The 23,233-nt window shown below is 40.6% G+C and overlaps 2 protein-coding genes and 4 long non-coding RNA genes across 12 annotated transcripts in view; 3 read left to right on the forward strand and 3 right to left on the reverse strand.

The window, feature by feature from the left end:
- The first annotated feature begins 276 nt into the window (after positions 1–276).
- On the forward strand, positions 277–1,314 carry LOC124209574. Its single transcript, XR_006880975.1, has 5 exons — positions 277–333; positions 403–583; positions 874–1,014; positions 1,084–1,155; positions 1,237–1,314. It is a non-coding gene; the product is annotated as an uncharacterized LOC124209574 (long non-coding RNA).
- Positions 1,315–1,335: 21 nt separating this feature from the next.
- Positions 1,336–2,242, forward strand: LOC124209590. Its single transcript, XR_006880985.1, has 2 exons — positions 1,336–1,426; positions 1,498–2,242. It is a non-coding gene; the product is annotated as an uncharacterized LOC124209590 (long non-coding RNA).
- Positions 2,010–3,724, reverse strand: LOC124209587. 4 transcript variants are annotated; one of them, XR_006880981.1, is made up of 6 exons: positions 3,681–3,724; positions 3,431–3,611; positions 3,000–3,140; positions 2,859–2,930; positions 2,616–2,777; positions 2,010–2,210 (listed from the first exon to the last, which is right to left on the reverse strand). It is a non-coding gene; the product is annotated as an uncharacterized LOC124209587 (long non-coding RNA). The 4 variants fall into 4 exon arrangements; XR_006880982.1 differs by lacking the exon at positions 2,010–2,210 and adding an exon at positions 2,288–2,540; XR_006880983.1 differs by lacking the exon at positions 2,010–2,210 and having other exon boundaries at positions 2,288–2,777; positions 3,436–3,611.
- Positions 3,725–4,276: 552 nt separating this feature from the next.
- On the forward strand, positions 4,277–5,457 carry LOC124209589. Its single transcript, XR_006880984.1, has 5 exons — positions 4,277–4,513; positions 4,607–4,696; positions 4,765–4,876; positions 5,009–5,157; positions 5,229–5,457. It is a non-coding gene; the product is annotated as an uncharacterized LOC124209589 (long non-coding RNA).
- Positions 5,458–10,676: 5,219 nt separating this feature from the next.
- Positions 10,677–14,663, reverse strand: LOC124209586 (D-beta-hydroxybutyrate dehydrogenase, mitochondrial-like). Its single transcript, XM_046607636.1, has 10 exons — positions 14,523–14,663; positions 12,210–12,379; positions 12,056–12,140; positions 11,809–11,987; positions 11,662–11,742; positions 11,498–11,600; positions 11,326–11,429; positions 11,158–11,253; positions 10,995–11,075; positions 10,677–10,931 (listed from the first exon to the last, which is right to left on the reverse strand). The coding sequence occupies exons 2-10, from the start codon at positions 12,372–12,374 to the stop codon at positions 10,776–10,778; spliced, it is 1,050 nt and encodes a 349-aa protein (XP_046463592.1). The 5' UTR covers positions 12,375–12,379; positions 14,523–14,663; the 3' UTR covers positions 10,677–10,775.
- LOC124209576 (midasin-like) overlaps positions 14,523–23,233 on the reverse strand; it is a 31,291-nt gene continuing 22,580 nt past the window's right edge. The window contains exons 11-21 of one of the 4 annotated variants that reach the window (XM_046607613.1): positions 19,048–22,934; positions 18,574–18,955; positions 18,340–18,506; positions 18,141–18,263; positions 17,918–18,066; positions 17,681–17,845; positions 16,895–17,601; positions 16,588–16,810; positions 15,763–16,520; positions 15,394–15,655; positions 14,523–14,607 (exon numbers count right to left, since the gene is read on the reverse strand). In XM_046607613.1, coding sequence (XP_046463569.1) covers positions 17,154–17,601; positions 17,681–17,845; positions 17,918–18,066; positions 18,141–18,263; positions 18,340–18,506; positions 18,574–18,955; positions 19,048–22,934 — 5,321 coding nt within the window. In that variant the 3' untranslated portion in view covers positions 14,523–14,607; positions 15,394–15,655; positions 15,763–16,520; positions 16,588–16,810; positions 16,895–17,153. Of the gene's footprint in view, positions 14,608–15,352; positions 15,656–15,762; positions 16,521–16,587; positions 17,602–17,680; positions 17,846–17,917; positions 18,067–18,140; positions 18,264–18,339; positions 18,507–18,573; positions 18,956–19,047; positions 22,935–23,233 lie in introns of all 4 variants that reach the window. The other 3 variants (XM_046607612.1, XM_046607615.1, XM_046607614.1) reach the window with 3 other exon arrangements.

A 23,233-nucleotide genomic window follows, 5' to 3' on the forward strand; every position in this document is an offset into this window, starting at 1 on the left:
CGAATATGTGGTTATTTTGTGCGTCGAATGAATATTTAATGAACTACTGACTGAAAAGTAGAAAACCGGAAGTAGAAAAAAAACACATTATTAAAAATCTAACAAGTGAGCTTTGTTGCTGAAACAGAAACTGACAGTTATCACCCAAAATTTTTTTGAAGTAGCATTGAGAAAATTCTTCAGAGATGTGCAAAGTAAGCGTATTTAAACTGAGTGGAAAATGATCAAAAGCTATGCCGTCTAGCGTCAGAAAGAAGAAACGTTCAACAGTAACATGAAAACAATGTCCGATCTAGCTCGTTGACATTCAATTGAAAGAACTGGCAAACAAAGGTAACAAATAACTTTGGTACTCACGTAATATTCTCCATGCAAAATTTCATCAAAAACAAATCCACGCAGCTTCACACATCACAAAAGACGAAATCCCCAAGGTGATATTGAACGCCACTTCAACTTCTACACTGAGGAGAAGGCACTCAAGATAGATATCCGTTCATGTTGTCTGCAAGTGATTCCAGACGTTTCAGGGCAACAGTGCTGAACAGTGGATTGCTGAAAGGGAAAACACCCAGTTGGTAAGGTAAACCTGCCAGTTATTCAGAATGTGTTTCATTGTGGACACTACTAGGCTACGTAAACTACAAGGCAACAGCAAACATTAAGTCAATCACAAATGATGGTGAAGATGAAAAATCTATTCCACACTACCCTGTCTCACAACAGCAGCATGTTCCTGGCTCATTTGATCCTCACTCTAGGGACTGGGCATCTAATTAAATTAATATTCACCTGTATCACCGTTTAGCTTTATTCTTGTAATTCTACACGTACTTTACCTTACCTGTGATAAAACTTTCTTTTTTCCTGTAGGGTTCAATGGCCATTGATAATTGGAGAGTATTATTGGAATGCAACAGCTTATCTGGCTTCGTCTGGTCCTAAGTTACACCAAACAAAACACATCATAAGTTACTTTAAAAAATCTAAACAAATTTAGATTAGGATATTTGGGTAAGTTATTGGACCGTTTTTAATTAATAGATAACACAACATATAGCTAATGGTTCTTGTTGCTTTCAGACTTAATATTTCAACTTAAATTTCAGCTGAAGTTTTTGTGTGACCTAGGTGCTTGTGACAATAGAAATCAAGGTATCCAATCCAATAATGCAAGCTATGCCTTCCAAAGCAAAATAGTTTCTCTGTCATTTAATTTTTATCATAATACTTCAGGTTAACTTCCCCTGTCAAATCGTGGTAAATCTTCAAGATATTGATGCCTTCCCCAGATCCAATTCTTTGCTGCTATCTTCTCTTCTCTTTGCAGATAACAGCAAAATAATGCTGCCACTCAAGAGGTTGTGGTGAGTGGTGACCACCACTTAGTTCTAATTTAGGACAATGTAACATTGATAGATTTGAGGTATTGTTTGCTGTTGCTATATATTGTTTGAAATTCATATCTAAATTGATCTAAATATTCTTGCCTTTCAGGGCGAGATTCTCACGACCATTATAGTTGTTTGGAAACTGACAGCACTAACCAACGCTCACCGGTGGACACTCACCCACTGGGATAATCAGGAGGATGAGTAGGGCTCTGATGCACTATACATGTACTTCCTCTGCGACGTCTAATTGTTTCCTAGCTTAAATGGCTTCACACCCACTTCCGCTGTGACACACCTGTAGTCACTCAGCACTCACCACGGGATTGTGCCCAGATCAGATACCCACAAGTTAACTTATTTTTGTTTATTATCTACTGATAACCTACTAGCTTTAAACTCAGTGATTAATAATTCTTAAATTTAGGTTTTTCTTGCGAGTCGCTAACGAAGTGTTGCGAGTTTACGAGAGGAATGAAATAGCTGTTGCAATGTCACTTTCTCGTCTTATAAAGGACCCACTAGAGACTTTGGAATCTGGGGCTTAACATCTGGAGTAAAAATCAGATTGAATGAAAAATCTGTTTAATTGATCCATTCATAAAATTGGCCTAGTAAGCCGAAGTCCTGATGGATTTGGTCTTTGAATTGTTTTTATTAATGGTAATGGCTTGCTGGCTAGGGAACTGAAGAGAACATTTGGCGGCCAGATTTGCCAGTTGTTGGAGCGTAGTGGAAGTAAGCTAGCCCCTTAATTTATCTTCTTCTAAGTTCTAGTCTTCTTGGTTCCCCCTTCCCTGTTTAGTTGAAGTGTAGGTTCTGAAAATAAAAGCCGTCATTATTTATTTGAATTACCCTCTTACCGTTCAGAACATTACATCTATATACTCATATCATAACCTTAATTATAAATCAGTATATTAAAAAACCTATAGAATAATCTTCAGTAAAAAACCATGTTTCATAAATACAGAGCAACAGTTGCAATCTCACCAGTAGCTTTTTTCCTCATTGCATGCCTAAATGCTAGTCAATTTGTTTAAACTCACACATAAGGTCAATCAAGAAAGGAAAGTAACTGCATTGATTGATTGTGCCAGGGAGTTATCTGGACAAGGAAGAAGAGATATGGGTGCAAAGCCATTTTAGCTAGGGAATAATTAGACAAAGAAGATTTCCAAGTTAGACTAATGGTTCTCTAGAAGTTTTCATCAAATCATGCACCTTCCAAGTCCTCATTCAACCAGGGCCCTCCTCATCCTCCTGATTATCCCAGTGGGTGAGTGTTCAGTTCCTTGTTTTTTGAAGAGATAGCAGCAAAGAATTGGATCTGGGGAAGGCATCAATATCTTGAAGATTTACCACGATTTGACAGGGGAAGTTAACCTGAAGTATTATGATAAAAATTAAATGACAGAGAAACTATTTTGCTTTGGAAGGCATAGCTTGCATTATTGGATTGGATACCTTGATTTCTATTGTCACAAGCACCTAGGTCACACAAAAACTTCAGCTGAAATTTAAGTTGAAATATTAAGTCTGAAAGCAACAAGAACCATTAGCTATATGTTGTGTTATCTATTAATTAAAAACGGTCCAATAACTTACCCAAATATCCTAATCTAAATTTGTTTAGATTTTTTAAAGTAACTTATGATGTGTTTTGTTTGGTGTAACTTAGGACCAGACGAAGCCAGATAAGCTGTTGCATTCCAATAATACTCTCCAATTATCAATGGCCATTGAACCCTACAGGAAAAAAGAAAGTTTTATCACAGGTAAGGTAAAGTACGTGTAGAATTACAAGAATAAAGCTAAACGGTGATACAGGTGAATATTAATTTAATTAGATGCCCAGTCCCTAGAGTGAGGATCAAATGAGCCAGGAACATGCTGCTGTTGTGAGACAGGGTAGTGTGGAATAGATTTTTCATCTTCACCATCATTTGTGATTGACTTAATGTTTGCTGTTGCCTTGTAGTTTACGTAGCCTAGTAGTGTCCACAATGAAACACATTCTGAATAACTGGCAGGTTTACCTTACCAACTGGGTGTTTTCCCTTTCAGCAATCCACTGTTCAGCACTGTTGCCCTGAAACGTCTGGAATCACTTGCAGACAACATGAACGGATATCTACCTTGAGTGCCTTCTCCTCAGTGTAGAAGTTGAAGTGGCGTTCAATATCACCTTGGGGATTTCGTCTTTTGTGATGTGTGAAGCTGCGTGGATTTGTTTTTGATGAAATTTTGCATGGAGAATATTACGTGAGTACCAAAGTTATTTGTTACCTTTGTTTGCCAGTTCTTTCAATTGAATGTCAACGAGCTAGATCGGACATTGTTTTCATGTTACTGTTGAACGTTTCTTCTTTCTGACGCTAGACGGCATAGCTTTTGATCATTTTCCACTCAGTTTAAATACGCTTACTTTGCACATCTCTGAAGAATTTTCTCAATGCTACTTCAAAAAAATTTTGGGTGATAACTGTCAGTTTCTGTTTCAGCAACAAAGCTCACTTGTTAGATTTTTAATAATGTGTTTTTTTTCTACTTCCGGTTTTCTACTTTTCAGTCAGTAGTTCATTAAATATTCATTCGACGCACAAAATAACCACATATTCGTGATCCTCGTCAAATTTGTGGTAAAGTTCATGTTTTTTTTTGTACGTTTTCGTACTTCCGGCTTTGAGAATTTTCCTGAACTATAGTTCAGGAAAATTCTCGATTTTGGCCAAATTTTGGATTTCGTTTAAATCACATCTAATCGACCCCAAATTTCATGGAGATCACGAATATCTGGTTTATTTTGTCGGCAGCCCTATGGTTGAGGCGCTATCGTCTACTTCCGGTCTACTTCCGGAAAATTTGCATTAAACTAGCAAGTGAGCTTTATTCTCTGTACAATTCTTAAGACTTCTTGCCAAGTTAAGTAAACAGAAATGGTCTTTTTGATTACTTTTGTGACTTGTTTGACTATCTAAGGCCGGTCCTTTAGATAGTGGGTTTTGGATGTGTCAAATAGATGGCGTGAAAGAATATTGTGTTGATATGTGCTTATGGCGGCTCGTTGTCAACAGTTCAGCTACAGCTATTTTCTTCACAAATTACCAATGAATTCTTTGGTAAATTGGATATATTTTGTGTGCAATTTGTTGGGCATGTGTTCTTTTCCGTATATGTGTTTAATAACCTTAATATTTCTCATTCATTTCCAGGAGAAAATGTGAAAGGGGCATGCAGCCTACTGTCAACTATTGTGTTGTAAATCCTGGGATCCCACTGAATGTGTCATCCAAATGACAGAGGTAACACAGCCAACACTAGCTTAATCAAGTATATTGCTGAACTATATATTGCTCTCATTTTTTATTAGGATTCATCATAATTATCGACTGATTCTTTTAGACTTGCTAGATCACCAACCCCAGCATGGCCATCTTCTAGAGAACCTTGGATAACTGATTGGTATTTTTTTATTTTAGTGTGTAAGTTTACTTGTCATGTCACCAAACTTTCTTTGTTGCAGTCTAATATGTATTTAAAGTATTGTTCTGCACTGACGTCTATCTAATAGCACATTGATGACACAAATTTTAATTTAATGTTTTATTTCTTAGGTTTCTAATTTTGCATGACAGACTTTATGAGAAGTCTTTGAAGAAAAAGGACAATATTACAGTCAACAAGCTCCTTTGTTTGGTAACCCGTTGGCTGCTACCCTTGAATATCCCTTTTTACTTCCTTAAACAGGCCCTCTTGATTTGAGGTATTGCTTTCTGTCACTCAAATCTAGTTTAAAATTATTGTCATCCTAATAAATGTTCATTCTGCCAACAGGGTAACTCCTTCACTACTTATCATGGACTTCATCCATTGGTGAAAACTTATAAGAAAAAGCTGAAATTCAAGACTGATGGTTGTCAGATGTCTAAGCCGGAAGTCTACTAGGGTTAATCGGCCAATCGCTCTCGTAATAACTGTTCCTCTCCCTGTCTTTATTGACTGTATGTGCGAGTTTCAAAAGCAGTTTATCACCCAAATGAGACAAAAGGAGTTTGTTTTATTTGGGTATAAATTGCTTTAAAATTTGCACAAAACAACATTTGTCTTGTACCGGACGCTTTGTTTATTAAATTTCAATCATTTTGGCTAAAAAATTTATTAATTGATTCAATTAACTTGATTAATTTAATTAAGTTTAATTATATTAACTTAATTTATTTAAATTAAATGTTATTTAATGAATTTGATTTTATTTAATTAACTTAATTCAACAAATTAAATTGCAAATTTTTATTTGTATTATTTTAAAATAATTTTCTCATTTCATTTTGTTAATAAATTATTTTGTTTCATAAAATTGGTTGTGTTTTATTTATTATAACATTTCACATATAATTGTGAAAAAATATCAAGTATAAATTTCCAACGCACATCGAAATATTGCAAGTTGACTTTGACACACCATTATTTAAAATATATGATTTAGGATAATATCAGGAAGCACAACTGCTGTTTAAACTTTCAAGATGTAACATGCCATATTGGATAACAAAATAGCTTAAGGTTACTACAATCATATACTGCATGGACATAATTCTTTATCCACCCAAATTGCAATGGCACAGTAACTTGATAACACCACCATCAGCTTCTCCAGTATAACACCAGCATCACAACTTCAGGATCAGCTATTTCCAAGACTCCAGCACAATTCAGGATAACAACAGCTTGAACAGGAGTCAGACTGCAAAACGACTGCACATTTACACCAAATCCTATGAGAAGAAACAGGAATATTATTATTTACTAGGTAGACAGCAAACCATGCATTTCTCTTTTAACTTTTTCTTAATAAAATAGACAAGAGTCTGCCTATAAAGCAAGGAACCATCACCAATTTCCTGCATCAATTTGGAATTGATATTTTGACAGAAGACGTCTTTTCAATAAAAAACTACACTTCCCAAGTGACAAATAATATCTCAGTCAAATTACCATTTCTTTTTCTTGCAGCTTTGCTTCAAGTCTTACTTCTCCACTTCTTGATAACAAAAACAGCATAAACTGCATTCAGCAGATTGACAAGTCCTGTTGGAAAAAAGAAAAGTCATTAATTAAAATTTAAACCTGTACCAGCTGTAAAAAAAAAATAATGTAATGGAAGACAGGAGAAAAGTTGGGTTAAGTTTAAATTTAAAATAAATCCAGTCAGAGCAGCAACAAATGTTGAAAATCAAAGAAAAGGTCACATCAGAAGTTTTGGAAAAGGGAATACAATGTTCTAGTAAAATCAAAGGAAGTTACAATTCAGCAAAAGCTAGTTGAGCAAGCAACCATCTTTTCAGAAAAACTCTTAACCCACTATAATATTTTAATTAGACTTATGAAACTTCCCCAGTTACAACCCAATATCACAATCAAAATACCATTTCAAGATGTCTTCATTGATATTACACTTCAGAATAACACCAGCATTGTTGACTGCTTCAATAAGCTCCAGCTCAACTCGACTGGAACTCGCTTTCACCAGCTGGCTGCAACAAAACCACCTGCATGACAGCAAGGAAGCTCAGACTTTTCCATTTTCTCAAAATTCATCAATAGATAGAAAAGGAATCTTTTACCTGAACATGAACTGCACACCAAAGACCAACACCATAATTAGCTCCTAAATTTAACTGACGATGGAAACCTGCAGAGCAAAAGAACATCAATGAACAGAATGACACTTTGAAATGGGAAAAAAATTCCAATGAAAAAATTTACAAAGCAAAACAAAATTGCAAGTTTAACTTCAGCCAACAAATATAAAATGAATGACGCAAACACTTAGTAGTTCAGGCAATGAAAAAATTCAAACTAACACCACAGACAGCATGCAGCACTTCCCCACACCAGCACATGGTCAAAATTGGTCATCATCCAACAGCTCACCACATGTCCATGTAGACATTCCACTGCCAAGAAAAAGCTCAGCCTCACCAAGCCATTAATCCTACATGAAAAAAAAAAACACTTAATTACTATCAAAGGCCAACTACATAACAAAATTTAATTATCTACATAACTCGTATTACTTAACAACCCCAAGCAGAGAGACAAACAAAATCTACTGAGATAAGACTGTGACAAAGGACAGAAATGTATCACAGGCACAACAGATTGACAAATGCTTTCTATCAATACTTTTCTAAATCTTTAACATTTAAACAAAGGCATCTTAGTCATTTGTACATTCAGAAACCCTAATGAACAGAAATTAATTACCTGTGAGATATTTGTGAAGAAGAATAATGTCGAAGTTGACCGCGTTGATCACGAACAATATAAATGAGTGTCAATAGAAGATGGCGTCAGGCTAAGTGGCATGTGATTGCCATCTTGCCAACATAAGCCGCTTTATCCCGAAAAAAAAAAAAACTCTAAAGCCACAACTACAACAAAACAATTATCTTCTCCGTTAAGTTAATAAAATTCATTTACCATTGCGTGCAAGTCTGCACAAGCACATTTTTAACGCATCTCTCCTGGAAAATCACTGCACACCAAACAGCCACAACAAGACAACTCATCAAACTGAACATGGAAACCTAAATCTTCAAAGTAAAACAAAAAATTCAAGTTTAACTTTATATTACAATTGTAAAATAAATAGTTGATATACTTATCAGTTAAGGCAATTATACATTTGAGATTTACATGATTTAACTAGAGAAAAATATAAAGAACATGGCCTAAGATCATCACATCACGACAATTTCATTTTAATAAGCTTTTTAAGAATGAAGATTTTTTTTTTCAATTTCTGTTCTGCTTAGTCAAAAAAATTGAAAAATCTCTATCTGCTGATTAAGATCTTCTTATTTATAAGCAGGATTGTCATAGCAGTTACCATGTCATTTGAATCAAGAACTTAATTCTAAACTAAAAACAAGCATGGATAGCACACATACTTAAATTAAGGGTTAGCATTTTGCTTAAATTTTTTTTTCACGAGTACTTGCATTGTTGCTATTTCATTTAGATTTCCTATTTCCATCACAATGTTGTCTTAAAATGTCATAGTGACCCTATTAGAGAATCCCTGTTAAACGGCAGCGATCACGTTCACGTAACGCAATAAAGAAGCTTTTAGACTCCAACAGGGTGTTAATAGAAAAATAAAAACTCAATCAATTTCAGAAACAAAGTCATAGAATTCTAATTTAGAAACAAAGTCTTCACATTTCAAAGTTATCAACATTATTGCTTTAACTATTCTCAAGTATTTCTGAACGTGAAGAAACGAAAATGAACCATGAGACGACATTTTGGCGAAAATGTACAGCAGACCTCATGAAAAATTGCCATTAAAGAACCATTAAAAATTAAACCATTAGATGAAAGAAAAATTACCATAAATGAACCATTAGAAATTTAACCATTAAAAAAAGGACCATTAGAAGTTTACCATGCAAGTATAAGTTAAAACCCATGATCCCTGTAAGTTGACCAAACCTAATATTTAAATTTAATAACCTAAGGAATAAAGACAGGAATTATTACCATTTATAAGACTAACAATGTCAAGAGAGAAAGTTGCCTGCAACAGCCAAGCTATACCTTCTCGGACAGGATCTCCATTGCAAAAGATGATGATATGAGAATAGTCTCAGCAGTTGATCATCCATCTCAGGGCATCTCTCGACTGAATGACTGCAAAACCACTGCACACTCGACACCATTAACAGCTCAAAATGAACAAGGAACCCTACAAAACAAAAAGAAATTAATAAACCAATTATCGAATAATAGAAGAAAAAAAGAAATTTCTAGTTGATAAAGACATTTGTTGTCTTATTTAGAAGCAAAACTTACTTGTCAAATCTATTTCAATGTACAACCCTAGTCAATTCTAAGCAAACACACAAATAGCACACATATGTAGAATTAAATTTAGGCAAAATTCTAACCCTGTCTTGTGATTCATTTCATACCAAAAAAAAAATTTTCACATAAGCTGTCTTACATGGAAACCCGAAATAAGATCACTTGTCTTCGGCATCAAGAACAAAATGCTAATAATGCTAATTGATTGCCTTCTCGATTTAGCTTACATCAATACAAGTATGTAATTACCTTTTCAAATTTCCTCTATTCATCTCAATTGTCTTGCAAATTAGTGGAGACCCTCTTCATGACAAGGCAGCGATCACGTGCACGTAATGCAATGAAGAAGCTCAGATACTTCACCAGGATGTTAATAAAAAATAAAAACTCAATTAAGAAACGAAGTCTTTAACACGTAACCCGTAAATTAACCAGACGGCACACACAAAATTTAAATTCAATAACCTTAGAGAATAAAACAGGAATTACCGTTGACGAAAAACGTCCGGAAAGAGAGTGCCCCGCTATGAGCCAATGGCTAAGGTAACCTTCTCGGACAGCGTCTCGAAAATAAAGAAATGTTGGACAGAATGTCGTCTGCTGATGTAGACAATTTGATGACCCCCCCCCCCTCCTTCCCTCTAAAACTACCAACACAACAATAGTTAAATCCCTAAACACACTGAAATATTTAGCCACCTATTGACAAGAGCCCTTATTAGCATCCACGGACGACTGGACGGAACGGATTCTACCAATACGCCGAGGCTCCTTGGAGAGGTTCCCGAAGGACTTCTTTTTCATCCGTAAATTGTGGTTAAAATGCGTTTGAATTCCTTACTTTTCCGCAAATCCAAATGAATTTTTTTTTAAATTCATTCAACAGATTTCAAAACATTCAGAACAGGTCGACCTAAAGAGAGAATATTAATCAAAATGTAAACAAGGCTAAGATATAGTTTGGTTTGTTCAAATCGGCGCTCTTCCTCTCTACAAATCAAGATTTGTAGATGAGGAAAATTTAATTAAAGATAAAAATCCATCACGTTTACTGGTTTACAATACACCTCATTTCTTTCGCGACATCTGGCAATGTCTACATTTGTATTTTTGAAATTCGAATAATTTACCATGATGATGTTCAAATTTCAACGATTAGTGAGCGATACAAGAGAATCGAGAGGTTTCAGCTTTTGGCGATGTAATAACTAATAAGTAAGAGCTGATGTAAAGTCAATTACTAAGCAGTGTACATTCTTTTTAAATTTCCTAACTAACTTCTAACGTGCAAGAGGACAACCAAGAGTTTTTTTTTAACTTACTAAATATTAAACAAATTGCTGTATGAGCTAAAAATTAAATTATTATGTTACCAAATACCAATTAGATGAGGGTAAAATCCAACTACCACTATACGATATCTGCTGTCATTTATTGACAATATTTGTATTGGCATTTTTTAAACTTTTGTGATCCCGTCCAAGTGTATGTAGATAAACACTGACAAAGGATCTAGAGAAACATAGCATCATATACGTATTCGGGAAGGTGAGTTGCCACGGAGATTTTGAAAAGCTCGTACAGCGCCATTGGCTGATAGCGACAGCGAGGGTAAACGCGAATCACAGCGTCTGTCATAGCATTCACAACTGGAGAAATGTCTGATACCTATTCACAGCCAGAGAAGAATAATTAGTAACAAATTGCAACGAGGGTCTTACATGATCTTACTCCTGCAGTGGTGTAGGAAAGCATGAGTTCGGTCTTCTGGTCGAAATATTCCTGGCCGTAAGCGTTGCGGATTTCGTCAGTCTACATTTAAAAATCGCAGAAATTAACCACATGAAGGATTCTGGAAAACAAAACTGTGGTCGATTTCCGTAGTGATTCTTACCATGCCATCCCACATTTTCTTGGACTGAGCTTTGACAACATCAGCATTGTACAAAGAGGTACCAGCAATGAAATTTCCTGGTTCAATCACAGCCACCTGCATTATTGACAAAAAAGAAATGACTTGAGATTGTGTTTCCAATAGGAAAAAAAAAATATTTTCACTAACATCAACATTAAACTTTTTCATTTCCATACGAAGGCAATCAGAGACGGCTTCTACGCCAAATTTGGTGGCGCAGTAAGGAGAGCGCCCATAGGCTCCGGTACGTCCTAAAATAGATTTTATTGAAGGAAATGTTGAATGATTTTTTATTATTCCTACATTCTCTTATCTATACCTAGCATGGAAGCGACGTTGACAACACGGCCTTGAGCTTCACGAATAAGTGGAAGAAAGCCTTTGGTGACTCGGATCAAGCCGAACAAATTAATGGAAGCCACCTAATCGATGAATCAGGAAATGAGACAATTGTTTACAATGCATATGTCTTTTGTAGAATACCATTTCGTAAACGTTGATGGGAACCCATTCCATCTCGCCAAAAGTGGAGAATCCAGCATTGTTGACAACTGCCCACAGACCCTGCATCCCAAATATAAAAATTCCCGTTAGTGGCTAATAATCACGTTGAAAAACAAAATGACCGACTTTGATGGAAGGAGGAAGGTTAGCCCTAACAGTTTCAACGGCAGCCGCGACTTCAGCGTCGGAAGTAACGTTCATTTGCACAGTAATCAAACGACCCGTGTTCTTTCCGGCATCATCGAGTTGCTTAACAGAATCCGCGCCCTTATCTTTCATTAGACAGCCAGCGAATACAACGAAACCTAAAATAAAAGTAAACTTGTCATCATTAACATGTTCCGTGTTGGAATGGCATCAATTGAGAACTTACCCAAATCATGGAGATGCAATGCCAAGGCATGTCCGAATCCAGAGTCGCACCCAGTTACCAGAACAGCTTTAGTACCAGGATCCACCTAAAAAATAAATTGTTGTTTAATTTGAAATTGCATGTGAATTGAACTCAGTATATACTCCAAACTTACATTCATAAAAGAGTAGATGGCAACAGCTGGTAGGGCCACAACGGCCAAATAGGTGAAAAGAACCAAACTGCAGCCTCCAGTGACGAAACTAAGTACGTAGCTAATCAACCAGCACGCAGCCACAGCTTGAAGACACCGCTGCGGTAAACCGTAAGGAAGAGCCATTTCTTCTGCAATAAGAAAACAAAAATGATAATATTTTAAATTTTTTTTTAAACAAAAAAAAAACAAAAAAAACACGGCTGATACAGTTAATCAATGAATTCCCGTACCCCTACCCTACGCGCTACGCCCTACTATTTTTTCCCTACTACTACTATTTCCAATATCAATTCAATAATCAATAACGAAAGCTGATCATAGGTGGCGCATGGATGAAAAGATAAAGTAAAATACAAGGACACGCATGCCCACGCATATGGCACGCCGAAACCGACACAAAAAAAAAATGTTTCAAAAAAAAAAAAAAAAAAAATCGACTAGCGCCATCTAGCGGCCAAAAAAACAACTACGTGCAAATTTAGCGCTCTTCACACAATTCACTCTGTGTAATCACTATCTGAGTATCTGTAACACCTTTATTGGTGATTGTTTCACATTTCATACGTGTCTTGCTTGTCGTACAAAATTTCTTTTTCAGCTATATAAGTGAAGTAAAATGGTTAAGCAGATTACCCGGGAGGAATTACAAAATCTTTTAGGTAAATAAATAATGTAGGCTCCTAGGTAGTGTTTAGTGTCACCTTACCAATCCTATTACGAAGTTAAAGAAGAAGAAACCTACAACAGGCATTAGGGTTAGCCAATAGTTACGTGGCGCTAAATTGATAGACGACTAATTAAGTAGTAAGCGTTGGATGGTTCCAATAAATTTGTTGTTGCGGATGTTGAAAGTCAGCTCCATTCGTAACAAAATAAGCCCCGTAAAGTTCACGATGCTGGAAAGATTGCGATGCCGAAAGATTAGCCTGTGCCAATTAATGACGACAGTTCAGTATGGCTAGACTAGAAGACAGCTTGTCTGAGTCAGATAGCGCTTAATAATTTAAACTTGAGAGAATAACGTGATATGCATCCTCACATTTCTTGGGGCCCATCATCATGCGTCGGTAAACTAAGCTACTCTGTAATTTACTTGGTCTAAAAAGTAGAAAATTGATCGTTCCAACAGACTGGAGTAGCATTTTTTGTGTGAGTTCTGGCTGTCACGAACGTAGAAAGCAAATAAGGGTGACATCTAAATAACGTTTATGAGTTCAAAAGTTTAGATTGTAAAGTTAATCACAAACACAAGTCGTGTTTTAAGTAAATAACGACACGCGCGATTGCACTTGATAAAAGACCGTCCTTCTGTTCATTCTGTTCATATTACAGAACCGATCTGGCAAGGGACGAATGGCCATCGTAATATATCTGGCTATCAGGGCTCAGATTCAATAACGAAGCGTGAGGTTGAGCAATCGATGAAGACCTCCTTGTTCCCGTTCCAGACGGCCCAGTTCCCAGTTACCTGAATGCCAGGATTTAATTTCTTAAATCTTGATTCGTATCTAGATTGTTTTTCAAGAAGCTGGATTAAAAGAAATTTTGTACGACAAGCAAGACACGTATGAAATGTGAAACAATCACCAATAAAGGTGTTACAGATACTCAGATAGTGATTACACAGAGTGAATTGTGTGAAGAGCGCTAAATTTGCACGTAGTTGTTTTTTTGGCCGCTAGATGGCGCTAGTCGATTCTTTTTTTTTTTTTTTTTAAACATTTTTTTTTTGTGTCGGTTTCGGCGTGCCATACACGCACCCTTTTCTCTAGAATGGAATAACTCGAGCTATAAATGGCCGTGAGTGACTTATACGGTACCCGGAAATCTCTCGCCTTTATTAGAACACGTTCATCTCTTGAACTGCAAATGAATACATCATTCACGATCAATCGAGTTAACAGAGACTACAATTAACAATTTACACAGATAGCAAAAAAAAAAAGCGATGCAAATTGCCTCTGTCCAAAGTCTTCCCGCTCAGCACAGTGAGTAACTTGAGTAACAAACTCCACGGGATCGATATGCACTATGTAGAGCAAACAACACGCTGCACAAAGCCTTTCTGGGTTTGGGTGGGGGAAAAGGTTTCAAGGGAATAAAACATTCGCCTCAACTTCGATTAGCAAAACCCTTCTGGGGGCTTTCATTCTGTTCCTTAGAAAAAAAAAAAATCTAGTTGCGTGTACCGGCGGGCCCAAACAAATGGAAAAGTAAGTAATACACGAAGCAGGTATAATAAGGAAGAAAAAGAAATCAAAGAAGGCTCACATGTTTTGGAAAGGCAGGAACGCGACCGTACGTCAGACAGCTTTGAGCGCTCTCGTGGAAATCAGGAGGAGTTTAGTGGAACAACCTGGGAAGTTGTACAGCAGAGTGTGAGTGAAAGGCGTCAGCAGACCAGACTTTATTGTGTATACACTGCAGAATCCGAAAAGAAACAGGAAAAAAAAATTGGACCGCGTTTGTGTTTACGGAGAGTGGCGTAGTCGTCTGGCTGGGAAACGTTTCAGTCATTTGGCATCGTTCCAACCGATACGCGGACATGAGGCCATCGTCTAAACCGAATGGCAGCGCTGGCCAGCTTTATTAGGAATCGAAGGAGACCGGGCGGGAAAGCATGACGTGTTACCAGATACCTTTTTCGCCTCAAGCCAATCTCAGACGTTTTTCTATTTTTTTTTTTGTGTGTGCTTGTGCTGAATCGCATTTATTATACCATCACAATTTTTAATCATTTTGGACGTCCAAGGAAATGAGAATTTATGGGCTCGACTTATTTGTCTGGGAGCGCTTTTATTGCTACAGTTTTATATTACTCGTGTCGAGCCTGTTGCCTATCTGCTGCTAAGGGCTTACCCACACAATCCTCACACTCATTTATTTACACAGCCTTAAAATACAAAATTCTTGATTCGATAACCTATTAAACTTGATTGGCCGACCATTTGACAAACTGTGGACTACAGAAATTGTCCGTGTCCTTGTGAATTGGCCTTGCCTCAACACGCCAGCTCGACACGCCTCTGAGCGTTCGGCACGATGACTGTACAAAAACAAACAAGTCTTGCATTTCGATTATCTCGTTTTGAATTCCTTACTTTATGGTTAAACAAGTCGTACGTGACTAGAAAAATCTCACCTGTTATATTTGAAACACCCAGCGACAGACTGTTTCCTTCCCTGCCGCAACTCCCAGTCGGAATGGTTCCAAGTTGATCCACGTGTCAGCGACGGAAATACCTTCCAAACAAATGGAACCCTCTCCGAAGATGAAAATAAAACACACTTGATACACAAAGCCGCTTCAGCTCCATTGTCAGAGCTAAAGGGAAGCCACGCCAAATATTCCGTGCGACAATGGGAGGAGCGCAGCCCGGCTTTGACGTCAGAACTCCTGGAAACTTGGCAAAGAAAATACAAAATAACATGAATTTCAATCATTAAAATAATTAGTCGTTCAAAAATAAACGTGTCCCGTCTCCCTTTCTGATTCTTCCCTCCTCATTACCAAGTCCGCAGGGGAGCCGAGTTGCCAAGACGTTTCAATTTGATGTACAGCGAATTTTTTCATTGCGCCGGCTGGTTGATGGTGGAGAGACTCAGCATCACTGCAGGAGGCAAACTGGAAATTTTCAGGAAGAAAACCCGCAGTTCAGGTCCTAATGAGAAACTTTTTCGGGAAATAATACAACTCTTAACGATATCGTGCACCCCTTATCATCGGATGTGACAGGACGAAACGCCCTGTAGTCGCCTACCACCCAGATTAGTGACGTTAAAACAAAAAACAAAAAACAAAAAACAAAAAAACATTAACGAATATCGACCGATACGGCAAGAAACTTGACGTCAGTATATACCACCCATAAATAAAAACGTCAGGGTGGATACCGAAACTGGAACCAATGAGAATGGCATTTTCTCTCTTTAAAAAGGAAAAAATTCAGATAAAAGATATATGTTATATTCTAAAAATGGAATGGGGTCCGACATTAGCCAAAAGTTATACGGTGTACGTGCCCTGGAAACCATCCATAAAGATATATACTGGCCATCTTTCCATGATGAAGACGAGACTCATTCGCGTTTTTCTTTTTCACCTCCGTCCGTTCGTGTTCACCGCGATCGACTTTATTCGCTTTCATCGCCCAAAAGAAAATCCAGCTCGCACGTACATGAAAATGGCCAGTAATAATTTGAGGGTCGATTACGAGACTCTCCTTTTATGAATATTAAAAACCGCGTTTCTCCGAGCCAAACCGAAAACTTCAAAGCATGAATAATTCAGAGAGAGTCACATCAGGCATTTCAACAATTGCTGCTCAAATATTACCAGCCGAGACGTGGGTGGTTTATGAGATATGCAATGTAGTCTTCCAGTCACGTGTAAAACGAATACAACAGAAGCGATGCATCGATCGCATCTACGTAATACAATAAATGCGGAGGGGGTGGGGGGTGGAGAGAAAGATCAGGAAAAAATAATAATAGCTAGCAGGAAAAAAGATCCATACTCACTGATCCCGGATATGATGAAAATGCAGCGAGCCTCCTTCCTTATCAATGCAATTGCATCATTTAAATAAAAACCTCGTGAGCCTAGTTGAAATATGCTTATATGAGATGTGAACATTATCTACTATCAAACAATTTTGTGCGGGCCTCGTCGACAACAGCTGTTGTACAGATGACTGATCTCGGTTCGGCTGATTACACAAATACACAGTGCGCGTGACACGAGGAGATTGTAGAGAAATTAACGACAGTTGTTGTATTTCACAACTCTCAAGGGAAGAAAAAAATAAAGAAAGGCAAAAAATCAGGGTAAGAAAAGAAAATGTAACGCGAATGGGGGGGGGGGGGGTAGAAATATATGAAACAAGACCGTTACCCGTTGTGTTAGACGTTGGATGAGGACGTGACCAATTCAAACCATTGGCGGAGAGCGTCGCTCAAGACGACGGGTAACGTTTGGATATCCCGGAGGATGACATAAAACGGGAACGGGAAACTGTCTAGGTATGGCTTAATACCGAGAAGTTTGCCGTTTGACGGATCAAAGAGGGGCACGCGAATGTCGAGAATGGAATCCTTTCCCTCCGGATTGTCGAGAATGACAAATACCATAAACAAGCCGGCCTGCTTGGCCCGCCTGATGGCTTGGTGGACGCATTCGGATCCCTCGCTGAACAAGCCGCGCCCGTCCGATACAATCAGCAAAAGTTGAGCGGTCGATGACATCTGCGCCGACGAAGTCGAACGCGCTTGGCTCATTAGGGCATTGACGAAATCGACCAACTCCGAGATTTTCGTCTTCTTCTGCTCGAAAGTGAACTGCTGCAATATCCTGTTGACAAAGACAAGTGGCGGAATGATTCAACATTTCTGTCAAGGACGTCTTACGCAAGAGCTTGTCTGTTAATTACCTCGGCCCGCTCGTGTCATTAAATGTGTCATGAAGTGGATGCAGCAGCTGAACCTGCTCTCCAAACGAGACGACTCCAAGTTGGCCAGCCTCTAACAACGACAGGGCTTTGCTGATTAAAGCCACTGATTCAAAGGCCAGTTCTTTCGAACGGTTGTCAGCCATGCTAAGATTTGAGAAACGCAAAGTTAAGTCGAGAGCGCACCATTTGACTCATTAGGAAGAACTCATTTCAAACCTCGAAGAATCGTCGACAGCCAGAACAATTTGATAATTCCTCTGGGCCGGCTTGGTGCGACGTAACCAGATGCGGTCTTTTCTAAACTGACTAGCAATGTATGGAATCACTTTGCGCATATTCAGGCGCTTGCCGGTTCGATAGTCACCCTACAATCATACAATAGAGAACTATGAATGAATGCACTTGGAAATAATGAGTTAACCATGAAACTGAATGATACCTTCAATCTGGATGCCTGGGATGGTTCTAGAATCAATCTGAGCTGTTCGCACAAGTCCTGTGCAAGACCGGATGTTACCATTTCCAATTTTCGCCAGGTATCCTGACCTTCCGAATCGTCGATCTATTACAAAATTATGTTAATTATTTGTCAAACCATTGCAAGGTTTTTAATGTAATATCTTGTAATATCTACATACATTTGCCGTCGACCAGGTGGCCAGTCGCTGTTCCAAGTCGCATCTGAGTTGTTCAACAATTTCCATCGGCACAATAGACTCGGGAGCTAACATCAACTCTGATTGGGTGACGAAACTAGATTCTGGTCCTCGCTGTGCGGTCATTGTCGGGACGATTTCACCTTCGACTGGACAAGAGAGAAAGATGATGACGCAACTCGACGGATGAAAAATTAAAACAAAATTCGATTTTACTTTCGACAGGATTCTCTTCCATATCTTCGTCCATGCCTTGGGGCTCGCCACGTCTTCGACCCTTTTTCTTCGAGTCGGAAATTTTTTCAGCTTCTTGTTGATCGACGGGACTTTGATCTTCAATGATGTCATCATCCTTCATTGCCACATCATCGTCCTCTTCATCCTGCTTATCCTTCAACTCGTCGCTTTCGTCTTTCTCCTGCAAAACGGAGAGCTGTTCTTTGGCTTGCTCCTCAGTGGCAGCGTCTTTGGCCAGAGCGTCGTGCAGTTGATCGACTTTCTTCACATGCTCGAAAAGATTTTCTTCATTAGCGGCAGTTTCATCTTGCTCGGGTCCTTCATCGTCATCCTGTTGCGACTTTCGTTCAGTCGTGTGTACCTAATGCACAAAAGCCAACAATTATGATCGTGATTAAAAGAAACAAACCTCTTTTTTTCAACAAGTGAAAGCAAAGAAGGGCTAATGATTACCTGCAAGACTCGTTCCTTGCGCTGGTCTGCTAGCGCTCGATTAGGATCCGATTGGCCAGGCTTCCTTGGCTTTCCTTTGCCTTTATCTTCGTCTTTGTCCTCCTCCTTGAGCGTTTTCCGATTCACTTTCGACTTTTCCTGTCCTTCGTGTCCTTGATTCTGACGTGATTCCGCCATTCCGACTCCCTCGACTTCTTCGTTTTCCGCCTCTTGATTCTGGCCGCCATCCTCTTCCGGTTTATTTTCCACCGTGTCTTTGCGGGCCGTTTTATCTTGCGATCCTTTGACAGATTCCTCAGCGGCCGGCTGGGCATCGTTTTCTGAAGGTTGGTCCATAGAAGGGATGGCCTGATCAGGAGCGTCCGCCTGTTGAGGATCGTCCCCTTCAGCGGCTTCATCCATTTCTTTTTCTTGACTCTCCTCTCCACCGTCTTCCTCCTCATCGCCATCCTTTGGTTTCTGATCATTTTCTTTCGATTCGGTCGAGTCGTCGACAGCATCTTCCTCGACGCCGTCCGCATTGGGTTGGTCCTCTTCCTTCGACTCTTCATTCTTTTCTTCTTTTTCATCTTCCAATTCCATTTCATTTTTCATGGCGTCGATGTCAAAGGGATTTTCTTCCGTTTCTCCTTCTTCTTCGTCCTTGTCTTTGGGGTTGCCGCCGTCGAGATTGAGATCGTCAGGCACGTCAAGGGGTTCCGGTTCCGGCGGTGGCTCTTGCGATGTGTGATACGGATCGATCTGATCGTCGTTGACGTTTTCATCGTCTTCTTCGTCGTCCATATTTTTAGGTTTTTCTTTCTTCTTGTCGCGTCCCTTGTCGTCTTCGCCTTCTTCCTGCTCCTCGTCCTCGCCCTGTTTGGCTGTCATTTCCGATTCCGTTTTTTGGCCGTCACCCTGACCTTCCTCTTGATCTTGATCCGATTCGTCATCATCTTCTTCATCGCTGCCCCACAGTTTCTCTTCCAACTGATCGGCGTCTTCGCCCGTTTCACCCATTTCCTTGTCCATTTTGTCTTCGTCTTCGTCGTCTTCCTTGCCGCTATCCTCGTCGCCTTCTTCTTTCTCCTGTTTCTCGCGATCCTGCAATTCGGCGTCGAAATCTTCGCTCATTTCAATGCCGTTCTCTTCTTCCTTGGGTCCGTTTTTATCGTCCTTCTCCTCGCTTTCTTCCTCCTTGCCTTGTTGGCGGGCAGTGTCCAGCTGATCTTCGTCTTCGATTTGGTCGGAAACGTCTTTGGCTCCCTCGCCGTCTCCCAGGCCACCGGATTCGTTGTCCTCGAACTTCGTTCCCGAGCCGCCTTCTTTCGAGTCGTCCAATTCGGACGGCAAACAAAATCCTTTCTCCAGCAGTTGGTTAAACACGTTCAGGAGAACTGACAACAATTTAGACGAGGCACGTAGCGTGGCCAGTTGGGAACTCAAGTAATATTCGACGACAAAGACGTACTGATCGAAAACGGGAGCACAAGAGGACAAGAGGCGAGAGAGAGGGCCGTCGTCTTTGACCATTTCAACGAGTCTCGACATTTCCGCCATGGTTCCATCTAGTTTCAACACTTTGCTCAAGTCGGTTTCCATTTCCGACATCAACTTGGACGTCAGATGATCAACTTCAAATTCGTCATCATCTCCTTCCTCTTCTTCTTCGCCTTCTTTCGGTTCTGGCCGAGTCTCGTCGTTGTACTTCTTGTAGATTTCTTGGATTCCGTGAAGGACCGTCTGGCAGAGACGGTCGACGTCGTCAGCTTCAACTCTAGACTCGACGTTTCGATTGGACATCTTTTGCGATTTAAATCCCTCGACGGAGGCGTTGAATCTTCGTCTAAGATGTTCCAGGGAGGAGCCGAAATTCTGGGCACCGGCAACCGAGACCATCTGTTCCAGCAGCTTTTGCGAATCGTCGACCGTCTTAAAGCCACGGACGATGCACTGCCAGTGGTCGTTGTTAAAGAGCCAAGACGAGGTTGACGCGATCCGGTAAAGATGGAAGTGTTTCTCGATATCTTGACGGACGTCCATCATTTTGACGGCCAGCTGAGATCGCAGGGATAAGAGCGACGAAGCGACTTCTTCAGTCACCGGCTTAGTGGTGCCGTCATCCAGACGGAGCGTAACGACATCAAAAGCTCCAGACGGGCAGGCTTTCATCAGCGAATCAAATTCTTCCAGGACGGCTAGAGCATCGACAACGAGTTGCCACAAGTGATCCAGATCATAAACGACGACCGCCGATTCCGGAACTGGCTCTGCCGAAGAACGGAATCCGTTGAGTTGAGCAGTCAACATCCGCAAATGGACCAATTTGTCCAACGTGGTGGAACAGTTTTTCCATTGATCTTGAACGATGGCCATGAATTGAGCGGCGAATCCTTTGAGTCGCTCAACCGTGGCCGGCCCAAGTTCGGCCGATGGCTTTTCCAGCAATTTGGCCGAAACCGCCAAACGCGCCAGACAGCGGGTGTAGTAGTGCGGGCCTTTGTCCCAGGCGAGGCGGATGACGGAGTGAGTCGATCGTTGCGGTAAGTGCTCCAAGCAGGCCTCCACTTCGAGGATGGGCAGAACCAGCTCGAGAGAATCCAATCCCTTGTCCTGGCTCCAGAGGAACGAGCCTTTGCGGTAGGAGATGCCCATTTGCTGGAGACTGCGGAACAGTTGGTAGAGCGACTTTCTCTTCCGCATGCTGATGGACTTGGCCTCGTTCTTTTGTCGCTCCTTGTCTGCCCCGTTGCTGATGATCTTCAATCGCTGCAGCTGGTTGACGGAACTGATGACCGTTGCGACCATGTCGTCAACGGCTCGGATGCGTTTCTGGAGCGGCGATTTGCGCAGAGTCTTGGCGCACAGGTTCAAGCTCTTGGAATAAAGACTGGGTAGTCGCGATAGGATCGAATGCTCGGCCAGTGGAACGGAGTCGAACCCGGACATGGACTTGGCATTGCCAATAAAAGGATCGACTGGGATTGGCACCAGGGATGAAACCGTTTCCGCTTCCAAGTCGACGCCCGGCTCGCTCAACACAACCCTGGCGGGCTGTTCCAGGATGTCGCGCCATTCCTTCATGTGTTTGTGCAACGTTCCGTGAGCTTTGTGGACGGCCTCTTTGAGTGCGTAATAATTGATATCGTTCCAGCGCATAATTTTGATAAAGTCCCGCACTTTCTTGTCGATGGGCTGGCGCAGGGAGGTTTTCCGCTTCACCACCAGTGGCAAAAACTGGCCGTAAAAGAGGAGGGCGTGCCATAAAAGACGCAAAAGCGCATCGTGCCGGCCAGAGAGAGCGACATGACAAGCAAAAGCTCTCAGCATCCGCAAGCGCATTTCGTACTGGCCCAGCGTTGCACTTTCCATGAACTGGCGCAGCGTCGACTGAACTGGAGTCAATTCCGCCATTTCCGTTTCGTCATTCAACAACGAAGTGATGGTCGAATACAGATGGAACCAATACTTGGCAGCGCCAGCGGACGCCCGCCTCTCAACATTGTCCAGGCACAATTTCCAGCCGTCCAGTTCGAGGGTTCGCCAACGTAATATAAGACGCGACAGGGCATGAATGTCTTCACTGATGGACACCCCTCGGTGAGCATTGGCTTCCCACTCGTGACACTTGGTCAGCAACATTTCCAGTCCCGTCACCAGTTTCATGATTGGACTGTCCACGGCGAAAGAGAGGATCCGATCGATCAATTTGGCCACATCCGTCAAAGTGGCGTGGCCGGGCCACTGGTTTAGTAGGTCGGCTATCCTCGATCGCAAGTGTTCCAGGACAGGTCGACACTGAACTGCTTCGTCGACACGAGCGTCGTAGTAAAAGTCGAATTTGTCGCTAGACCCGCCGTCCGTCTGTCCGTTCCTCAGCAATTGCTCCACGAAGATAACGTGAGCTCCTAAAGAAAACAGAGAAATACAAAATATAAAACAGATAAAGGCTCAATGCATTAAAAAAAGAAATTTCCTCCTCAAACTTAGCGACGCGCGCTCTAAATAGGAAAAAGTTTGAGGGCAACAACACCGGAGCCCTCCCCTAGAAGGATTTATGGCCCAAAACAACAATAGCTCAGCTCTGCAGTAGCTCCGTCGGGCGAGTTTCCCGGCCATTTCTTTGCATAAACAACTAAACTGGCCTCGGCCTGAACTTCAAATCGACACACCCTAGCCATATCTTACGTGCTCACGTCTCAATTGT

The sequence above is a fragment of the Daphnia pulex genome, chromosome 12, assembly GCF_021134715.1.
Source record: "Daphnia pulex isolate KAP4 chromosome 12, ASM2113471v1".
Lineage (NCBI taxonomy): Eukaryota > Metazoa > Arthropoda > Branchiopoda > Diplostraca > Daphniidae > Daphnia > Daphnia pulex.